This window comes from Cydia splendana, chromosome 21, assembly GCF_910591565.1.
Source record: "Cydia splendana chromosome 21, ilCydSple1.2, whole genome shotgun sequence".
Classification (NCBI taxonomy): domain Eukaryota; kingdom Metazoa; phylum Arthropoda; class Insecta; order Lepidoptera; family Tortricidae; genus Cydia; species Cydia splendana.
In genome coordinates this window covers 1606061-1628369 of record NC_085980.1, presented here as the reverse complement: position 1 = coordinate 1628369, position 22309 = coordinate 1606061, and the positions used below count along the sequence as shown (strand labels likewise).

General features: G+C 36.4%; 3 protein-coding genes across 3 annotated transcripts in view; 2 read left to right on the top strand and 1 right to left on the bottom strand.

Moving 5' to 3' along the window:
• Positions 1-1215, top strand: part of LOC134801168 (small ribosomal subunit protein bS18m) — a 168673-nt gene extending 167458 nt beyond the window's left edge. Inside the window, exons 2-3 of the mRNA XM_063773715.1 lie at positions 634-711; positions 795-1215. Of these exons, the coding sequence (XP_063629785.1) occupies positions 675-711; positions 795-1159 (402 nt within the window). The 5' untranslated portion in view covers positions 634-674 and the 3' untranslated portion in view covers positions 1160-1215. The remainder of the gene's footprint in view (positions 1-633; positions 712-794) is intronic.
• A 2280-nt stretch (positions 1216-3495) lies between these two features.
• LOC134801213 (uncharacterized) lies at positions 3496-5163 on the top strand. Its single transcript, XM_063773745.1, has one exon. It carries the CDS (start codon positions 3686-3688, stop codon positions 4532-4534), a length of 849 nt encoding a protein of 282 aa, XP_063629815.1. The 5' UTR covers positions 3496-3685; the 3' UTR covers positions 4535-5163.
• Positions 5164-8385: 3222 nt separating this feature from the next.
• On the bottom strand, positions 8386-22169 carry LOC134801097 (biorientation of chromosomes in cell division protein 1-like 1). The gene is made up of 5 exons (XM_063773617.1): positions 21949-22169; positions 19509-19669; positions 15533-18729; positions 14596-14694; positions 8386-10435 (listed from the first exon to the last, which is right to left on the bottom strand). The coding sequence occupies exons 1-5, from the start codon at positions 22033-22035 to the stop codon at positions 10272-10274; spliced, it is 3708 nt and encodes a 1235-aa protein (XP_063629687.1). The 5' UTR covers positions 22036-22169; the 3' UTR covers positions 8386-10271.
• Between the last annotated feature and the right edge of the window lie 140 nt (positions 22170-22309).

Below are 22309 nucleotides of genomic sequence, written 5' to 3'. Positions count from 1 at the left end.
AATGCCTGATAATAATATCTGAGCAAAGACTGCAATGTGTGCAAATAAACCTTTTCCAAAAAAATGTAGGAGATTTATCTTGTTCAAATCAAACAACACAAGTTTAAACATTAACATGTAATTGCTTAGTGTAATAATACATATAAACTTAAGTAAGTTATTGTTTTATAGGCTACCTTCGACCCTACGACGTCTACGACAGAGACGAAGTCTACCAAAATATTGTAGTATGAATTTTTATCTTAAGATCACGTTTTGTTTCTACACCGAGGGTGATTGTTTTTAATGGAAAAGTAATGTTTTTACATGAATTTTGATTTCAAAAGCATTAATAATTATACTCTACAGCCACTTTGTCAGTAGAAAAAGCCAGCAAAAATTAAAAAAATGTAGGTGGGTCTCCCATAAAAAATTTGCTTTTCGCGCCTTTTTCTACTAACAAGTTGGGCATGTTTCAGTATATTTCGACATTTTGATTGTTTATATATTTTTAAGATTTTAACCCTCCGCGGAGCGAGGACTACCTAACTTGCACAAACAAAACGACATTCAAATGTCACAAAAATGACAACTACTAATTTTTAGGTTATGTCTTCTGCCTATTTCTCAAACTTAACAGTCTCTGTTTTCTTTTGAGAATTTCAGTTAAATATTAACAAAACGGTGAACTAAACATGTCACTATTAAAAACAATAGTGTCCCGTTATATCTGTAAGTGTTAAAAATCAAATACAAACTTTTTAATAACCACATATTGCTTCATAGTAAATAGTGTATTTTTTTTTCTATTTTAGGGAGTCCACGACTGGCTACTATTCCAAGATTCTCCTCCAACGTTGCCAATGCCTCTGACGACGCTCCAGTTGAAATTGAAAACCCGTACAAGAAGGAGGAACGCCAATGCATATTATGTAAACTAAACATCACTCCAGACTACAAAAACTACCGTTTACTGTCACAATTTCAGAGTCCTTACACTGGCAGGATCTACGGACGCCATATAACAGGGCTGTGCAAATCGAAACAAGCGTTAGTGGAAGCGGAAATAAAGAAAGCACAGAACTGCGCTTTCATGCCATACTTTTATAAAGATAAGGTGTTCCTGAAGGATCCAAAGTTGTTCGATCCTGAAAACCCTATCCGGTCTCACAGATTTTAATTAGATTTAGTAGAATTTTATGTAGTATTGTTAATAAAATATCTATAATTAATTAATTGTTCCATTTTTGTCTGACATATGTATATTTGACCTATGTATATTTTTCCCCTATTTTAGACTACCAAACAGACTTGTAGAAGAGAATATTTTATTGACTGTCTATTGAATGAAATAACACGGATTTGTAATTGTATAACTAGTATTGCCACTAACAAATAATACGAGACCTTGATATTGCATATTTGCATCAATTATCAATTTTACATATTTGCATTAATTTTCATGTTTATAAAAATAGAGAGATATGGTAGATAATTGTTGAATACCCAGGAATGCTTTAATACTCAGTAAAAGCTCACTATCAAACAGTAACATTTATTAAATCAACAAAATTATATTTCATAGCATTTAAAAGTCATTATATTTAGACAAGACAGCACTAGAATCATCCGGAGTGTTGAAGCAATCATGGTCAGAATCATAGCCAACCAATGACGGCGGTATTTTTAACATTTGCAGTATCTCCGAGTAATCCATGCCATGTTTGTCGGGACACTTGAGTCTCATCATATCCATTAATTCTACCAATGCCTCTTGACAGCCTTTTTGCCATTTTTTTATCAATTCTCTCAACTCTTCAGTGTCCGCTGTCATTGATCTGGCTAGAAGCATTTTCTTCTTAACTTCTATTCTCGCTTTTATATTGTCAATGTCTGCCTGCGTTATTGAACCAGTGGACTTTGCTTTGTTCACTTTAGATACTTTATCATAAGTCTTTCGGATGAGAATTGTCTTTTTCTTATCAAAGAAGTCATCATCGTCTTCATCAAAGGAGCTTTGCGATGGCGCTTTAGATACTGTTGCCAGGATAACTTTAGAAGCTTGAGTTTTAGTTTTACTATCCTTTGCTGGCTTTTTGCTTTCTATTTTTTTGTTTTTATTCTTACTAGATGTTGCGATGAATTCATCATCATCATCATCTAAAGTCAGCAAAGGTTTGTCAACTTTAGTGTCATTTTTATTCAAAGTACTTAAAGGTGCTTCATCATCCGAATCAAAAAGGGGTTGAGAGTTCTTTTTTTGATCATTTACATTTTTATCAGTTTTTTCATACTTTTCTTTTACTTTTAAGAGTTTCTTTTGAATAACAACAATGCATTCTTTAGTAAGCTCATTGGGACTTCTTGTTTTTGAAGTTTTTGACTCAGATTTCTTCTTCTTTGGTTGGGCTACTTTGGGAGTTTCTTCGACACTCTCTTTTACTGAAATGGTATTTTCAGTTTTTGAAGCCGTTTTTAATGGAGACTTGAACTGTTTGCCTTTGTTTACTTTCTTAGAAGGCTCTGGCGGAGGAGATACAACTTTGACCACATCACTTAAATTATCAATATTGGAAGTCTCTGTTTCCACATCCTTAATAATCGTATTGTCTGTTGTTTCATTCTCTTTGGTGCAGTCGTCTATTTCGTGAGATACGGTCGGTTTTGTACTTGCCTGAGTATTGAGTGTTGCTAAGAATGTTTTAGATTTCTTTCTACGAGGTAATTCGACATTCCTTGATGGAGTCTTCACTATTTCCTCTTCATTTTTAGAATTTGTCGAAGTTTCACATTCGTTTTCCACAGATTCTTCAGGTTCAACAACGCTTTTTCTCTTTTTACTCTCTTTTTTCGGCTCCACAACTTGAACATTATTACTTGCATTAGAAGCTAAAGGCGATATGAATGGCGAGGGACCTTTTTTCTTCCAATTTCGAGAGAGCCCAACTCGTCTACAAGGAGTCAACAAAGACTTACTTATCCCGCCAGGGGTTTTAGGTGATTCATGGTTAGAGTTAGCTCTTATGGACGACACATTCTTCATCGTCGTACTCTAATATCTGGTGAATTATAAAATAAATGGGTTTTAAAGAATATCTATTTCACGTAAATAAACACGAAACGATATCTTTTTTTTTTCAGACATTGACAGAAGTTCCCGCCACAGAATAACACAATTTTTTTTTAGTTCACAAGAAAGCATGTGATTTTCTCTTAGAATCGGCGTTATTTTGCAAGACTTGAACAGTTCGTACGTAGTGTTGTACTAATGACGAGCTTGCCAAAATAAATCGATGATTTTTTTTGGTGAAATGGCAAGTAGACAATTGCTTTCGAAATGTGAAATAACAAACGTATTAATTGATTATCAAACGGTACATTTCATTGACTTATTTTATGAACCTATACTAACGTTATATGAAATGTAAGAATGAGATTATGAAAGTTTGAATTTGCCAAAATACCTCACGATTTTGGATAATCGATATGATACCACATCACCACACATCACTGTATATCCCCACCCTAGCTACAATCCATCAAAAATTTCGCCCAAACCAAACTTTGGTTTCGTGTGTTGTGCAATTGATAGGTTCTGCAAGCGGAGTTCCCTTCAGACCTTTCTGGAACGCGCAGTGCCTCTCGCTCGTGGTGTTTTCGATATACGAAGAAATTCTTTTCCCGGAATAAACAAAAACATTACATAATGCCGTTGCTTAGGCTGACGTCTGGTACTTTTGGGCAACTGCGTACTTTCGCGACGTCGCAGGCGCTCGGGAAGCGAGTGAAGACCTTCGCCGTGTACCGCTGGAACCCGGACGAGCCCGACAAGAAGCCCTTCACTCAGAACTACCAGGTGGACCTCGATGATTGCGCTCCTATGGTGCTGGATGCCTTGTTGAAGATCAAGAATGAGATGGACCCTACGCTGACATTCCGTCGGTCGTGCCGCGAGGGCGTTTGCGGCTCCTGCGCCATGAACATCGATGGCGTGAACACGCTAGCCTGCATCAGCCACATCGACCAGAACCTGAGCAAGCCATCGAAAATCTATCCTCTTCCGCACATGTACGTCGTGAAAGACTTAGTCCCAGATCTGACCAACTTCTACCGCCAGTACCAGTCCATTGAGCCGTGGCTGCAGCGCGACAAGGAAGCGGCCAAAGGTAAGGAAGTCCAGCTGCTCCAAGACGTTGAGGATCGTGCCAAACTTGACGGTTTATATGAGTGTGTGCTCTGCGCCTGCTGCTCGACCAGTTGTCCATCATACTGGTGGAACGGAGACAAGTATCTCGGCCCCGCTGTTCTTATGCAAGCTTACCGCTGGATTATTGACTCCAGGGACGAAGCCACTGCCAAACGTCTTTCAAAGTTGAAGGATACATATTCTGTCTACCGGTGCCACACAATCATGAACTGCACGCGAACATGCCCGAAGGGCTTGAACCCTGGACGCGCTATCGCTCAGATCAAGACCTTGTTATCCGGTATTGTCAAGAAACAGACCCCAATCATGGACCCGGCTGGTTTGGAGAAGAAAGCAGCATCTAACTAATCATGGCATGCAATGATCTTTAGAAAAATGGTTGTTGTACTTGTACTTAAGTATACATAACTAGGTTTAGGCAGATTAGTATTATAATCTCATTAATTAAACCTAAAATTGTACAAAATACAACATAAGGTGCAAACATCTCAAATTCATACTCAAATAACAGTTCTGGATTTTTCCATAACTGTGTTGTTTTTATGCATCCTTTTCTTATGGCCCCAAAAAGTTTTACCTGCTGGCTCACTTTTTTTTCTCCATTTATTTTAAGAAAAAAAGTTATCTTTAAGTTATTTGTGTCTATGGATGCACCCTAGTAAATCAGGCATTTACATTTTTTTTATTCTCGGAAATGTTTACCCACTTTATTAATTATTTTGAATAGTTACCAACTTTTGAGTACCTAATTTTACCAAAAAGCCATATTTTCTAAAGATGTACGAAATTAGTGAAATTAAAAAGTATTATTTCAGATTTTTTATTGTTTAGAAGCTATTGTTTAATACAATCATGATCATGTAAGTTATATCCTTGTCCTGCCATGTGATGTTATTTATTTCATGTCTTCATGCCACCTTAGACAAAATTAAGTAAACATTATAATTGTTTTAAATAAATGACTATTTATTTATTTTTTGCTTTTTTTTAAACTTTTCCATTACTTTGAGTTCACACTAATATTAAGTTTGAAATTTATTCACTCTCATTTATACACTTTTGCGTGCTGAGAAAACAAACATAATTTTAACATTTTAAATCTGTATGCACAAAGCATTAAGGTTACCTTTTGTCTAAGTGTCTGTTATAGTTGAATCATCGAGAGCGTGGAATTGCATATGTAGTAGTATTGTTTGTTTACAGGCATTCTATATTTGAATTTTCTATTTTCTTGTACTATCAGCATACAACCACTACAAATGCAATTCCATCTTCTCGATAATTCAACTATACCTTTTAACCAATTTTAATCATATTTAATAAGATAGCCCTAGTGATGGGAATAGGTACCTTAATTTTTAGTCCCTAATAAATCAGAATAAGTTCTGAATTTACCTACTTCATCCATGAAAAGCTTAACAAACAAAAACAACTTGCGCATTTATCACTGGATGTGCGTGTTTCAGTTCCAAGATGCTCTCATTCCAAGGTCACCTCCTAATTATAGGTATGTCTCGTGACAAAATGGCTAAACGGTAATTGGCTACACATTGCCCGGATACCTACCACGAGTGGATGTGTAATAAAACTAAATTACTGCACCGTCAAATCAATGCTTCCCTCTAGAACTGGGGGCGGATGTGAGCGTAACATCCTTTGAATACATGTAAGTATTTTCAGTTGTACATTTAGGTATTACTGTGTGCATGGTGATTTTATGGCGTGTACCTAGAGGTGTATTCGCCTTTGTCCCTGCCCCACGTGACCACCGCCATGCATGAAGCGGGGACAAATGGGAATTATTTATAAGCGGTTCCTATTGCCATCTATGCCCGGCGGAGACAAATGAGAATAGTTAAAAAATCAATTATCAAATAAGTTGGCGGATTCCCTTTTGATAAAAACAGTTCAACAGACAGTTATTCAACAATAAAATATTATTATCAAATGGTAGATTAATAATTCTCAGGTAGTTTTGATGCACACAAAAACAAAACCGAGTCGAAATTAAAAAAAAAAACAACTTAACCTTATAACTTCTTCGAGACAATAGAAAGATTAATAAATAATCCACCTTATGCCAGATGAATAAGGTTGAGTTTAATTTAAAATGATACTCTATATTAAACTGAAATGTTTTTCCACAAACGATATCGATTTCACAATACATGCAAGATGAACTTGAACCATTGATAACGAAAATAAACAAACTTATGATCCAATGCGACACAATTACAAGCCATTATAGAACATAATCTTTAAGAAATACGATGTATAATCGCGTGTAAAGCAGATGCACTTAAGTTACAGTCATTTTAAGGTAAATCGACCATTCATGCTTCGCTTTGCTTGAAAAAGGTCGTAAGACAAGCGAAAGTTTAGGCGCGTAGGTCCTTATAGGATTTCGGTCATGGATGGAATATTCTATTACCTAATGACATGACGGCGATGACCTGTAAGCTATCTAATTATAGGTAAGTACCTACCTTTGTTTGTATAATGTTGTTTTCTAGGAATAGTAGAATGGAAACGTTCAATAGTGAATGGGCAATAAATTTATTCAAACATCAATTATTATTGACTTGGTTAGATAAGGCCTAGTTTTTCCCTCTGGGTTGGAATTGGAAGGTCAGATGACAGTCGCTTTCGTAAAAACTAGTGCCTACGCTAATTCTTAGAATTAGTTGTCAAGCGGACTCCAGGCTCCCATGAGCCGTGGCAAAACGCCGGGATAACGCGAGGATGATGATGATTACTGACTTGGTTAGCAATTTCACACATATAATGTGTATACATGTTAGAGTGTGCAAATAAATTGGCTTGTTAGACTTTTTGTAAATAACGTAAATTAAAACACAGTAAACCAGTTTTATGATTATTTATTTAACATTTATAGGTATTCAATTAATCATCATTATGTTGAAAAAGTTAACATTCGAAAAACGCTTTGTAATAATATAATTATTATTTATAAAACATTCTAAACTACTTAATAAGTATGTGCATGCACAGGTTTTATGGTGGAAATTATTTGCGATAAACTTATTTTACTACCAACCGCCATTTTTTTGCGTCCATCTATTACCACTGAGATAACGCCACACTTTGAAGTGAAATGGTCCCCAGTGATAACAATTAAGAGCCAACGGGAGTGGTCATTTTTCCATACAAACGTACTCCTCGTTTTCCTCCGTGGTTTTTGAAGCTAGAGCAATGATTTTTTCAACACAGATTAATATTGTCAATATCTGTGTCGGACCGTTTTGCTTTTTTGATATTTTTTTTTTAAGGCGCTACAGCCCTTCAAAAATGTCCAAAATGGCCTAATTGACTATGCCGCAATGAGAGGCGTGGCATTCAAAACTGATATCAATTAGCCAAAAAAGCAAAACGGTCCGACACAGATAATTTCATAATCATTTAGATTTCCAAATTTGGTTACGATTGGTTAAGTTTTCCAAGGAGGAGGAAACAGAGGAGTACGAAACCTCGATTTTTGAGATTTTTACGCAGGATTTTTCGCCTTGTCCTTATCGCACTAATTTTTGGTGCCGCTTCCGTTAGCGAGACGGGTATATTTACCTAAAATATTTAAAACTCAGCTCCTGTTTCGTCTTAACACGTGAGCGAACGAAATCCATGCTAATAACCTAAAATATACCTCTGACAGTAGGGAGTATTACTGCAATGTTCTGCCGCCAGAGTGCAGCACTAAGCTAACTAGTAAACCATAGAGTAACTTATACATACTGTGCCATAAACTGATTTTTGACATGTTTTTACAGACATTAAAATATGACATTGATGCATCAAGGCGGTTTGTTAACAAGGGCCTACCGGGAAACGCGAAAATCGAAATTTAGCTATCTGCCACTTTATGGCTCGAATATGCAAGAGTGATAGAGAGGTTAGATAACGAAATCTCGATTTTCTTGCTTCGCGGTAGACCCCCAGATTGTGATGGATTGTGGTAGTAGCGCCCCCTATGGCAGAGTTTCGCGTAATATTCCCTATTTCCACTCATTGGTGATGCAAATTAACAATGATTGCAGTTAAAAAGGCTATATCAAGGCCGTAACACACTATCGCACCGCACCAAGGTCATTGTCGCGAGAAAGCGATATCTCTTTCTTGCTCTTACTTATCGGTGCGTCGCACAATGACCTTGGTGCGGTGCGATAGTGTGTTACCACTATTACACCTGCGACTATCTGACAAGTGACAAGGTAAGGCCATAGACAAATGAATATTTAAGACGCATAAAGTGACGCAAAATATAACTGACATATGTACTAGATGTCGCTGTACGGTTTGACAATCCAGTTGAAACGTATGATCTCATATAAATCAGCTAAAGTAAGAAGTTTAAAGCAAATTTGAAAACCATATTTGCGACTCCGAGTGCTTATAATATGGCAAGGATCATAATATGTAGAGTTAGACCAAGATAAGTCTGCAACAATATTGATAGCACACTCATAAATTCATAGAAGTTTGACGTTTAAAATAACACTTGCACTGCGTTGCAGACTTATCTCGTTCTAACTCTAGACTAATGTCACATATTTATGACTTAATATATTCTATCTGTAATCATTTTACCCCTAAATATATCATCGTATAATATCGTATATCTATCTACTCTTTTATTAGTTACATACATCACTGAACAAAAATCGTATTTCCAATATTATCAGGTGCTTGTATAAATGAATCGGACGGACTAAAAACACAATACAGGCAAAGAGAAAGGAATATGAAGACGCAAAAGTAGGTAGTGTAAAATATTGTGGCACAAATTTTGACAGATACAAATTATAAAGACAAAAGTTCCGTGAGACACAGACATATATTAAAACGGGTCACTCACGTACGCGCGGGCACAGTCTGCGTCGTCGGTCGGCCATCGCGTGCTTCCGTTGAAGCTCTTCGTTATGGAGCGAAATATATCGAACATACTTTGACTTAAAATACGTGATAAAATGTATATACTTGAACACCACTTTATGCGTTTTCTTATTACTTTCAGTTAGGAAATTGATGAAATTTCTTTTAAATTAGTTACTTAATTAAAAGATTACAAATATGAGATATAATCAATTACATTAATTGATAATACAAACATTTGTTTGGGAATACAATCAATACAAATAAGTCACGATTAACCTGGTTAATCATTAATAACTATATAATTATAATCGCTTTTTACTATAATAATTCTATAAAACGATGTAATTCTGTACCTAACCTATTGTAATGTAAGTTGTTTTTATATAATGTGCGTTACGGTAACTTCGAAAGCGGGGATTGGTTGCGGTAATGTTGATGGCAAATATAAACAAGCGCGAGTCGGACTCGCCCACCGAGGGTTCCGTACTTTTTAGTATTTGTTGAAAATGTGCTGTGAAAATTTCAACTGTCTAGCTATCACGGTTCATGAGATACAGCCTGGTGACAGACAGACGTAGACGGACGGCCAGCGGAGTCTTAGTAATAGGGTCCCGTTTTTACCCTTTGGGTACGGAACCCTAAAAACTAAACTAGAAGAACTTTCTATTGTAAAAATAGTAAGCAAAATGCCTTGTTGCTAAAGTATGAAGTCCTACTGGTTTTATAGATATTTTGCTATTTCCCGCTTTCGAAGTTACCCAACTTACCAGGAGGCCTACCGCAAACCACGTTCGACGTGTTGCCTCCCTGTCGCACTTGTAGATTACTACGTAAGTGTGACAGGGAGGTAGAACGTCGAACATAGGCCCTCAGATACTAAAATTAGTTTGACCGATTTACTACCAATTATTTGGTACTTTTTTACCAATTTTCTATTAAAAGATCTAGGTATCGGAAGGACAATCAATCTGTCATTTCAGTGTCTAGGAAAAGTAGGAAATAAAAAGAAGTTTTACTGTAAGTGTACGTATAAGCTAAGGTTCAATAATGAATCTTTAGTAAATGGTAACCTAACCTATGTAATATTGTTCCTCCGGGACAGATAGTGGAGCTTCGGCTTGTATAGAGGTCCGACGTGTCGTAGCGCACATGGGGAGTCCTTTTCATCTTCGTGTCTATAATATGGTAACCTAACCTATGTAATATTGTTCCTCCGGGACAGATAGTGGAGCTTCGGCTTGTAGAGGTCTGAAGTGTCGTAGCGCACATGGGGGGTCCTTTTCATCTTGGTGTCTGGGGAGCGGTCGTTGGTGTCGTAGTTTTCGACGGACTTATCGCTCGAAGGACTGTTAGGGTGCACTGAAATACATAAATGGGTCAAAATTATTTCCATTGTCTTGATTTTGATTGGCGTGGCTCACTCCGCGATTTCGTCGCGTCGCTACAAGTAAATGCGGCCCACACCAATTTTGGTGTCTAGTTGCCGCGCACCGTTACAGTATGGATGCCAACTACTACTGCTAGACACCATATAATTGGTGTGGACCTAGGGTTTCTGCTCGAGGCGAGAAATCTCGAGAAATTTGTCTTTCGGCGAGGCGGGAAAAAAATACTCAATGCCTCAAGAACTCGAGAAATAAATCTCTTGTCATAAATAAAAAGAAAACACGCGTATAACACTCGATGTGTCTGTAGTGTATTTTTTGGGTAGTTAAATAAATGTAAACAACGTTTTTTTTTACATTTTCCGGTAAGTACTTCAAACATTTATTAGTTAACCAATTAAATAAAAAACTGCCTTGATCCGTCGCCTATCGTTCTGGCTTCAGCTGATTTTCATGTTTTGAAACTTTTGAACTACTATTGTGTGTAAATAATTCGTCTCGTTTTAGGTTCATAACTATACTTCGTTTTTTTAACATTAGAAAAAAGGTAAACAATCTTAGTGTCTTTTTATTGAAAAACGCTATTAACGCTATTAAAAAAATCGTTAATGTAAATGATCGTATATGATTTATAATTGTTACATATTCATAAGTTTTTCAATAAAAAGAGACGTCAAGCGATCTGCTTATCTTCTTTATAATGCTAAAAAAACTAATTATGGGACCATTTAATAACAAATATTACAAAACTAGATACCTTTTGATAAATCTAATCATCTCGATATAAGTATTAGGGGTCATCCATTAATTACGTCACACGTTTAGGGGGAGGGAGGATCAAGAAAATGTGACATGTTGTGACATGGGGGAGGGGGGAGTCACTAACATTGTGACGTCACTTTAACTTCATCAGTAACCGAAAATTAATTTATATTTTTTAATGTGTTTTTGGAAGTAATTTTCGTTCTTAAGAGCCAACGGGAGTGGTCATTTCTCCATACAAATGTACTCCTCGTTTTCCTCCGTGGTTTTTGAAGCTAGAACAATGATTTTTTCAACACAGATTAATATTGTCAATATCTGTGTCGGACCGTTTTGCTTTTTTTGATATTTTTGTTTTTTAAGGCGCTAGAGCCCTTCAAAAATGGCCAAAATGGCCTAATTGACTATGCCGCAATGAGAGGCGTGGCATTCAAAACTGATATCAATTAGCCAAAAAAGCAAAACGGTCCGCACAGATAATTTCATAATCATTTAGATTTCCAAATTTGGTTACGATTGGTTAAGTTTTGGAGGAGGAAACAGACGGTGTACGAAACCTCGATTTTTGAGATTTTTACGCAGGATTTTTCGCCTTGTCCTTATCGCACTACTTTAAGGTGCCGCGTCCGTTAGCGAGACGGGTATATTTACCTAAAATATTTAAAACTCAGCTCCTGTTTCGTCTTAATTGGTTTTGTGTTATAAAATTAAGTACTAATATTTCTTTTACCAAAAAATATTTTTTTATTAAAAAAATTATGCCGAGTTAGTATTGCCGATTTCGTTGAAAACAAAATTGCCTAAAATGTGACGTCACACCAGGTGGGGAGGGATTTGCAAAATGTGACCAAGTGTGACAAGGAGGGGGGGAGGGGTCAAAAAACCTAGAAATTCGTGTGACGTAATTAATGGATGATCCCTTATCCTATTAGCAAAATAGCTCAATTTTGCCAGCTTCATTGTTAAGTTGAGTAAGTATTAATATTACGTAGTAAAACTTCTGTAAGTTTGTCACATCGAGTTAAATTAATTGCCTAAAAAAATACTATATTGCGGTTTGTATACATTTTGTTAAATAAAAATATCTAATGAAATACACTTAAGCATATCACATCGCTGCGCCGGCGCGCATGCCTGCACCTATAGTTTTTCTTGTTTGTTGTTGAATTTTTGATCATTTGTAGTAACAATAAAATTACCATTTGTTTGATTTTTGATCTAACCTACGACTCCTAGGGGCTATTCATAAATTACGTAATTTCAAATTAGGGGGGGGGGGGGGGTCTGGACATCGGATGACGGTAGCATGACGTAGGAGGAAACGGGGTCATTCGATGCATGATTTTTGGATGATTTTAGGGGGGGGGGGGGTCCAAAATCGTCAAAAATCGATGACGTAATTTATGGACAGCCCCCTATGAGCCTAACTTGCAATAAAGCAAAAAAAAAAAACAGTGTTTTTTTAAACTTTCATAATTTCTCGAGATACTCGAGAAATCGTGGTCGAGAATTCCCGTGCCTCGAGAAATAAAAAAGGTCGAGAAACCAGAAACCCTATGTGGGCCGCATGTACTTGTAGAGGTAAAGTCTAAGAAAAAAACGCGCCCCTTAGTTTGACATCTGTTTTGCGGTCACTGAATAGGGAACATTACGCGAAACGTGCGTAGGAGGCGCCACTACCACTATCCGTCACAATCTGGGGGTCTACCGCGAAACAAGATAATCGAAATTTCGCTATCTAAGGGTCGGTTGCACCAAATCGTCTGTCACCGTTAAAGCGTTCGCTAAATTTATTTGTATGGGAAATTTCATACTTCACTGCTGTTTGACGTTAATCAGTCTGTTAAATGTGGTTGGTGCAACTGGGCCTAACTCTATCACTCTTGCATATTCAAGCGATAAAGAGGCAGATAACTAAATGTAGACTTTCGCGTTTCCCGGGAGGCCCTTGTCAACAAACCGCCTTGATGCATCAATGTCATATTTTGTCTGTGAAAACTTGTCAAAAATCAGTTTAAGGCACAGTATGTATAAGTTACTCTATGGTTTACTAGTTAGTTTAGTGCTGCACTCTGGCGGTAGAACATTGCAGTAATACCCCCTATTGTCAAACGTAAACTTTTGACAATCAGTGTTACCGCAAAATGTATGGAGCTGTACAGCCCCATCTCATTTATCTGTCAAATTCGAAGCAAGAAAATTGTCTTAGATTTTACGCATTTTAGGGTGGTATTCTACCTGTCCAATTTGTCTCGCATTTGGCTTAATGAGAGTGTGAGACGCAATGACATTGGACCAAGTGTTGGCCGCCCTAGGCCCCAGGCCCTGTAGTAACTACTAGCCGACCCTTCTCAGCACCCATCTATAGACTGCAGCCCCTAATGTCATATTGTCTACTGGGCCTTAACCTCGTAAGACCCACCATAGAAAGTTCTGTAAGTAAATTAGAACTAATTTCGTTTGTTTTAAAAAGCAATGAAATAAAAGAAATGCTACTTTATTTGGTTCATGAAAGGTTTCAAATTAGATTGCACGAATATGTACATTGTATTCGGATAAAAAGCAAAACTTTCAACACATGTGTCCTGCCATGTCTAACCTACGGCACAGAATAAATAATAGTACTACCGTACAGAAAGGAAACTTCCTACAAAACCGAAGTTTGACAGCGGTTCAGGGTCGAATCATGCTATCCCTTTCTAATATATGGCACTATCCCTTTGGGCAATTTAGGGTTGTCAAAAATCAAGTGATTATCTTATCTGTGGTCGTGCACGCAAAAGGAAATCAAGTGGTGCCAACCCTAATAATTGCTCGGAGTTTCGCACCCCTGCCTACGGCTGTGAAACTTGGTCCCTTTCTATAAAACAAAGAGACAAACTTGCGAAGTGCCAGAGAGCTATGGAGAGGAGTATGTTGGGGGTTAAATTAAATGACAAATGTCGCAGTGCCGACATAAGAAAAAGAAGAAGAAGTTATAGACATCCTCACCCACATAGACTTGCAGAAATGGAGGTGGGCAGGCCACACTGTAAGGTGTAAGATCGATAAATGGAGCCAAAGAATCCTTATGTGGCACCCAAGAGACGGGTCAAGATCTAGAGGCTCACAACTCAAACGATGGGAGGATGAAATAATGACTACTGTAGGACCATTCTGGACAAGACTGGCCAGGCAGAGGAAATACTGGAAAGAGTTGGAGGAGGCCTTTGCCAACAGGCACACTGAACTACGAGACTTCATTTACAAATCAACTCAAGCAAACAGTTCAAAGTTCAGAAGAAGAGACTATACAAATACAAAAATGTACATTTAGTCTCAAGAGGTTAGGGCAAATCCGCCACTGGCTATTATTATACATATTTTGCTTACCGGTCCTCTTAGGTCTAGGCAGACCAACTCTTCGCGCCTTGCCCAAGTATTTCGAGCGAACGTTGTTGGTTCGACTCACGTTCAGCGGGTCTGGGGTCTCTGGAAATGTTCATAAATCAAGATCAAATTCAAAATGTAAAAACCAAAAATTATGAAACTAAAAGTGGTACAGATGTATAGTTCGTTTTTTTTTAGCATTAGAAAGAACTTGAAAGAAGGTAAGCGATCTTGACATGTCTTTTAATTGAAATACGCTTTTTAAAAATCAGTAACTATTACTTATAAAAGCAGAAGAATATAAATGATCGTATTAGATTCATAATTGTTACATATTTGCCGTAACTTAGTTTTAAAATGTGTTTTTCAATTAAAAGACACGTCAAGATTGTTTACCTTATTTCTAATGCTAAAAAAAACGAACTATAGTGCATAATCGTTTTCCATCGTATTTGCTCGGAAACGTTCGTATTTGTCATGCTAGTTCAGTCCAGTGGAATGAACTGTCGCCTGCGGTATTTCCGGACCGATACGACCTTCAAAAAAAGAGCGTATTCCCATCTTAGAGGCCGTGCGCACTTGCAACCCTTCTGGTGTTGCGGGTGTCCATGGGCGGTGGTAATCGCTTACCATCAGGTGATCCGTCTGCTTGTTTCATTCAATCAATCAAGCAATCAATCATTATTTGCCTCCTATATCCTAAAATAAAAAGTCTATGTCAGTACTTTTTGTACCGAGACTGACTGAAATAACAAGACACGTTCGTAAGTTTCCGTGAAAATACGATGGAAATTAATTATGCACTACATCTGTACCATAGTCGCCACCAATCTCTATCTAAATAAGATGGAAAATCTGAACTGAATAATCAAAATATCTAAAGAATGTATAGATTAGTATGAGAAAGAAAGGTTACAAAGTGTATCAGAAAACGTCTTACCTTCTGTAGTAGATGATATTTGATCCGATTCACTCATCCTCCTCAATTTCGGCTTCAGCACATGCCCATTATTATTATCATTCTCAACCGACAGTTTCCTCTTCAAACCATCTTGCTTCACAATGTTCTCCTCCACAAAATAGTCTATCTGTGGCAGTTTACTTTCCTCCGGCTCCGCTCCACCAAGTATTATCTCCATAATCTGTTGTCTCGATGTCTTATTTACCATTTCTTCTAATTTGGCATCATAGTCGCTTGATAGTTCGAAAGAACATTCGGATTTGTTCGGACTAAATATTGGGGATATCATCATTTGCACTGGTGTATTTCTATCTAGTGGTAGAACAATTTCATTTGAGACATTTACGTTTTTAACTATATTCTTATTCATATGGCCGTTTTTGTGATAGTTTATAATTTCGAAATTGCCATGAGTTTGTGCTACTTCTTTTATAATGCTTTCTTCATAAGAATCACAGTTTATAAGATATAATTTGTTACTGCCTATATCAGTTGTGTATGCTTTGAGGAATCTCTCGAATTTGTCTCTTTCTAATTCGGCATTATACTTCTCATGCTCAGCGAAATATTCGAATCTATCTTCGTGATCTTCTTGTTGGATTACTACTCTTAGTTCATCATCAGGAATATCCCCTACAGTTTCATTGTCACTAATTTCTTCAGCTATGACTGTAACTTCAAATTCTGTGTGTTCATTTTTAATGCCTTCCGTTATTTCTTCATCTTTTCTAAGCTCTGGCTTGTAAATGTCTTTTATACTATCTTCATCTTCGTCATCTACAATTCCGTATACTTTCTTTGAAATTTCGTTTAATATCTTCTCTGTATCCTCAAAGTCAGGCTGATTTAATACTATAGGTTCATATACTTCCTCTGTTTCGATTGCTTCCTCTTTTGTAACTACTTCTTCTTTTATTTCATCTTCCTCTGTTTCGATTGCTTCCTCTTTTGTAACTACTTCTTCTTTTATTTCTTCTTCCTTCTTAGCTTCTTTTTCCATTTCGCTTGGATTCATTGCTTTAGTTTCCTTATTCATTTCACTAAGTTGCATTTCTATGGAATCAGGAGCATATTCAATTTCTTCAATAGGTTTTACTTCAGCGTAATTCGTCTCTATTATTGGTTTTTGCGATTCGGACGTATTAGAAATACAAGCAAACTCTAATTCAGGGCCAGATACGCTAGAATATACTTGGCTCAGACTGGGTCTAACATTTGCCTGGAATTCTAAAAGTAACGCTGCCTCTTGATTCATTCTCTTCTGTTCTTCATCCAAGAATCTCCTCATTTTCATGAGCCGCTTTGCTTCTGCTAAATTCGCAGCGAATCTAGGTTTTTTCAATGTCACGTCTGGTACAAAAGGGAGGCGCGGAGGCGATGCCATCGGCATTTCTAAGCGTGTATCTACTCTCACCGGTTTTGGTTGATTTACGTTAGCTTTTGTATTTCCTTCTTTCAATACGTTTTCTTTATCACTGGGGCTTGTAGAATGGCTGCTTGGTGAGGTATTATCAGATTTGGAACTGTTACCCTTATTGGTTTTGCTTTCAGAGGATTTTGAGCTAGACGGATTATGTGATCCTTTTGAAGATGAGCTACCATCATTAGAATCTCTATCAGTGGAGCGACGAGTGTGATTTCCCCTGCCTGATGCACTGTAATGATCATCATTGTCTTTCTTATCTTTTTTATCCTTATCTTTATCATCTCTCTTCTTTTTGTCTTTGTCTTTATCTGAACGAGATGATTTAGAATCTCTTGATGATTTGTGATCTTTTGAACTTTTATCTGACTTTTCTTTATCTTTATTGCTTGAACTACTAGACTTCCTGTCCTTATCATCGTGTTTGCTTGAATGCCTTTGACTGGAACTTGAGCTTCTATGCTTCGAATCTTTGCTGCTGGAGCTTTTATGAGAACTTTTGTGTTTAGAATCTTTATCTTTGCTTTCTTTTCGGTCCTTTTCTTTAGACTTATCAGAACTAGATTTGGACTTACTCTGGTCGTCTTTAGAAGATTTCTTGTCTTGTTTAGAATCTTTTCTGTCTTTAGAACTTGAGTGTTTTGAATCGGTTCTCTTATCTTTGCTGCTAGAGCTATGTCTATGGGAATCTCTAGATCTGTGTGAGCTTTTGTGACTCCTTTTCTCATCTGTGGATTCTTTCTTAGAATCTTCTGATGTAGGATCATCAGGGAAAGGAATTTTATCCAAATTGGTTTTGCTGTTAGCATCACTTTCATAATCGATTTGTAAGTTGTGACTATTAGAACTGTCATCATATAAAGGTGTGTTAAATGTGTTGATATTAACTTGCTCATTAAACTGATACGCCAAATTTGCCTGTTCTTCTTTTTCTGGTTTAATATCTTTGACGTCAGAACTATTTTCAGGTGATTTCGCATCAATAGTAAATCTAAATGTATTAGGTTCCTTTTTATCATCATTTTTATTATCAGAATCATTATCAAAAGCCTGTTGCGCGTCGCACGAATTTTCATTATTGAAATTCCTGATTGGTGTCAAAGGGGACATATTTCTGATTATAGACGATTCAGAACTAGAATCATCATCACTGTTTATTGGTTTAAAGTATTGATCTTTCTCTTCTTTTGGGCTCTCATCAGGCAAAGGTATATCTTTTAACTCAATACTTTCTGGCTCTTCCTTAGGCAACTCAATGCTGTCTAGATCAATTTTAGGAGGACTGTTCTCAGGAGACGGTATGTTCTCCAGATTAATTTCTTCAGCAGGCATAGGTATGCTCAATTTACCTAAACTAGCTTCAGAACCGTGTGAAGTCAAATCACTGATACCAGAAAGCTGAGTATCTGCCTCCTTTTCAGGTTCTATATCAGATGGCATGGATATGTCATTGATATTAATTTCTTTGATTTTATCATCATCAAGTTCCATTCCTTCATCTTTAGATTCTTCCATTTGTTCATCTTTATCATCACTTTTCACTGATCCGGGACTGACAGCTTCTAAATCAGTAGGCAGTAGATCAGTTGAAGTATTTCCTTTGTCATTTGATGTTTCAGGGGTAGATTTCTTGCGAGCGATGCCAAGGTAGTTGTAAACTAAGTCTTCTACTTGGGGTATGAAGACAGACGCCACTTTGGGGTTGACTACCTGGTCCACGATTCTTTCTACGCCTTGCTCGAGGTAGTTGCCACTGTAGACAAAATTATTATGTGGTTTACAATTTTGATGAAACTTGGACTGTTTCCTAATTTAAAGTTATTAAAAAAAAATAGCTGATTAATGGTTTTGGAGAAGTATGCCAACAGTGAATAGAATCAGGCGTTACTTTGCGGAAATCCATACTAATTTAAACCAAAATATTACTTTGCTAATCCGCGAAAAGATAACGTGCTAGTCAATCAGTGCTAACCCACCACTGCACCGATTAGCACTGATCGGGTTAGCACTGATTGACTAGCACGTTATCTTTTCGCGGATTAGCAAAGTAATATTTTGGTTTAAATAAGTATGCCAACATTCATACTCTTGTAAAATTCGGTACCTTTGTTCGGTAGACCTAATTGATGAAGTAGATTGTCAAATGTGTATGAAACTTATGGTTAACCTCATAGTTTTATTCACAAGTGTTGGTAGCTACCGCTATGCTTCAATATTCAAAATATATTTTTGCTACATTAAAAGTGATGAAAAACCTCATGAGGAAACCAAGGCCCTTATGTTTATTTCCTCTGGGTTGGAGTGAAATGAATTGAAGCCCTCTTCCCTTGAAATCTTGAACTTGATTTTAAAAAAAATTACAATTCTACATACTCAAGTATATGCTTAAGAGCTGATGTGCTAGATATTTAAGGGAAGGTAGGGCAATGGCCCTATCATTCTGGAAACATCATATATATTTCCCTAATCCAATCTGATTATAGTCTTGTGACTGATTGCAGATATTATATAAGAAAAAAAAATTCTACATACTCAAGTATATGCTTCCTGAGTTTCTCCCGCAGCTGATTCTTGTTCAAATCCGGCTTCCAGGTCTGCCGGGACAGGAACAAGGACACGGAGTTCTCCACTCGCTGCCGGAGGTTCTGGTAGGCCGGACGCGTGTCCACGTCTGAGATACAATCCTTGCGGAACTGGAATTACAAATTAAAGGTTCCTTCAAGCACAATAAGTCTAAACTTAAAACCAACATTGATCCTGGGATTCAGGAGACTTTTTGACACTATTCCTTTTTGCTTTTCCAGGAAAACCTATAAGGAGATCAAGTATATAAATTGTATTTTTTCTTACGTACTCGTACAACTCCTACTCCCGCTGAGTTAGTTGCCGGTCCCATATTGGGATACCCTCCTCCAATTGAGGGGGGACTTAAATTTTCCTTGAGGCAGAGGTGTAGGGTTGGAACCGGTGTAGCTTTATTTGACGTTCAATGACGTTCATAAGCACATTGTAATATGCCTACTTGAATAATAAACTATGTTTATCTTTATGAGTCGATCTTACAAAAACAAGCTGTTTCAAATGATACCCCACTAGACTTTGAAATTTTGCCCCACATCATATTAAGTTTAGGCTCATTAGAATTGGTCTTGATAGACAATTAGACATGCAAAGGAGAGGCAGTACATTCAGTCAGCAATAAACAGGTGTATATTTTTTTCAGTAACTTGAGACATTAAATATATAAATAAATATTTGGGGACAATCTTACACAGATCGACCTAGTCCCAAACTAAGCAAAGCTGCTACTAGGCGAAAATATACATATTTAAATAAATACATACTTATATACATAGAAAACACCCATGACTCAGGAACAAATTGTCGGGTGACAAGCAAAAGTCACTAAGTACTATCAAAAAATTAAAGTAACAATGCACTTTATTACACTTGTAACACGGTTTATTGTCCAATAATTTCAATGGTGTTCTGTTTTGCATGATGTATGCATTAGGGTGGGTCATTTTTACTTTTTTTTAATTTAATAGGGGGCACAATTAAAAAAAGGTGCCATTTGGTAATTAATTATTGCACGTATTTTTATTTTATTTTTAGCTTTAATTTTACTGCCTCCGGATTGTAGTCAAAGTTTTTGTTAAATGTATGGACATTATGAAAAAAAATGTTTCTTTTTGAGTATTTTTTTATTTATTTATTGGCTCTGAACCTTTACAATGCTATTTCGAGCTAATAATAGTATAACTTTTTAGCTAAAGTTTGAATAAAGAGACGATACATAAATATACTCCGCAGACCATACAAAATATAATAATATTTATACGAAAACTTTGAAATGGATCCGGAGGCAGAAAATGAATTCCGATTACAGAATAATTTGAAATACTGTATATTGGCATTATTACGCAACTTTTTGTAACTGTGCCCGAAGGATAACTAATACTTTTTTTTTCTCCATACACGAGTGACCCACCCTAGTATGCATCCACAGAGGTGAGCAAAACTAGCCACAGTGGGTGCCACAAAAGGTGCCCAAAGGAATCAAGTTTATACAAAAGACTCTGGTCTCTAACAAGTTGAAAAGAACTGAATTTATCTATAGGAGTCTGAACATTTTAAAAGCAGAGGACTCAAAGAACCCAAATCTTAACCAACACTGTAGAATAATAAAATATTTAATAATTCAAAATACCTTAGTTTTGTATGGTTTAAATCAACTGTCAATTTACAATACTATGTAAACTAATATTGTTTATAAAAACACTCTAAAAAGTAATGACTTAAACAAAGAAACATTTTAACATGTTTGTAAAATCATTCAAGGCCAATCAATGTAACCTAAAAACTTGATTAATTTTAAATAAGATGGTTTTTACTATTTTAACTAGAAGAATTAAAACTTTAATCATACAAAGCAAAGCTTAAATACTGAACTAAATGTTGAAATAAGCTTTTCCTCATGTTAAAAGTCATTTTGGCAGTGTAGAAGCATTAAATATATTTTAAAAATGGTCCTAATGTGTTTCATTACACATAAAACATCTTTTAGACCAATCACCACTTTTTAGACTACTTGTGAGATGTCCTCTTATCTCATTTCTAATGGCAGGTAACAATGATAATTTAATGGTAGTCAACAGCATAATAATATGGAAGGAAAGGAATGTTTTTCCACATGTTATTTAATCTTATTTTAAAAGATGTGGCTTGAACTCATATTCACATCATTATCAAGTCAGTATTCCAATGAATTCAGATTATGACTTCAACTTGAGGAGTTCGATTAAACACAACATGGAGAAATTATTGATTCTCGGATTCTAAAACTTACGATTGAAGTTACTAATGATTGATTAGTCTTTTAAACTTGAACAACATATATAAAGGGCAAACTGTTACAGGTTTATCATGCGATTTATAGAATCTAACGTAAAGAAATGAATAAAAAACTTACTTGATCAAATATTCCTTTAGATTTTAACTCATAAACTAATTGATCGACTAACCGGGGATCACCCGGCATGTACTGTAAATGAGCCATTTCGTGATGAAATTATGTTTTAAATGTAATTAGTTACATTTATAAACTATAAAGATATATCTATCTTATTGCTTTTATAGTTGTTTTTATCAAATATCAAATTCAGGCAACGCACTAAATAAATGTATTTTGCAATTTTTTGTTGTTTGACAGGCTAGGGTTGCCTTCTGTAAAAACTCAATCAGTGTTGTTCACATGTTGTCATTCATTACTGTGATTCCAACATGACGTATAATCGCGTTTAAACAACGGTCTTGAAAACGCCAGCGACTCC

What these genes read in the sequence shown, in the direction of transcription:
- LOC134801097 (XM_063773617.1), bottom strand. Translation starts at nt 22,035, where the DNA reads ATGGCTCATTTACAGTACATGCCGGGTGATCCCCGGTTAGTCGATCAA. An exon ending in CTAAAGGAATATTTGATCAA is followed by an intron (nt 19,670 to 21,948) that starts GTAAGTTTTTTA and finishes TTGTAATTCCAG; the next exon opens with TTCCGCAAGGATTGTATCTC. An exon ending in CTCAGGAAGCATATACTTGA is followed by an intron (nt 18,730 to 19,508) that starts GTATGTAGAATT and finishes TTTTGTCTACAG; the next exon opens with TGGCAACTACCTCGAGCAAG.
- LOC134801213 (XM_063773745.1), top strand. Translation starts at nt 3,686, where the DNA reads ATGCCGTTGCTTAGGCTGACGTCTGGTACTTTTGGGCAACTGCGTACT.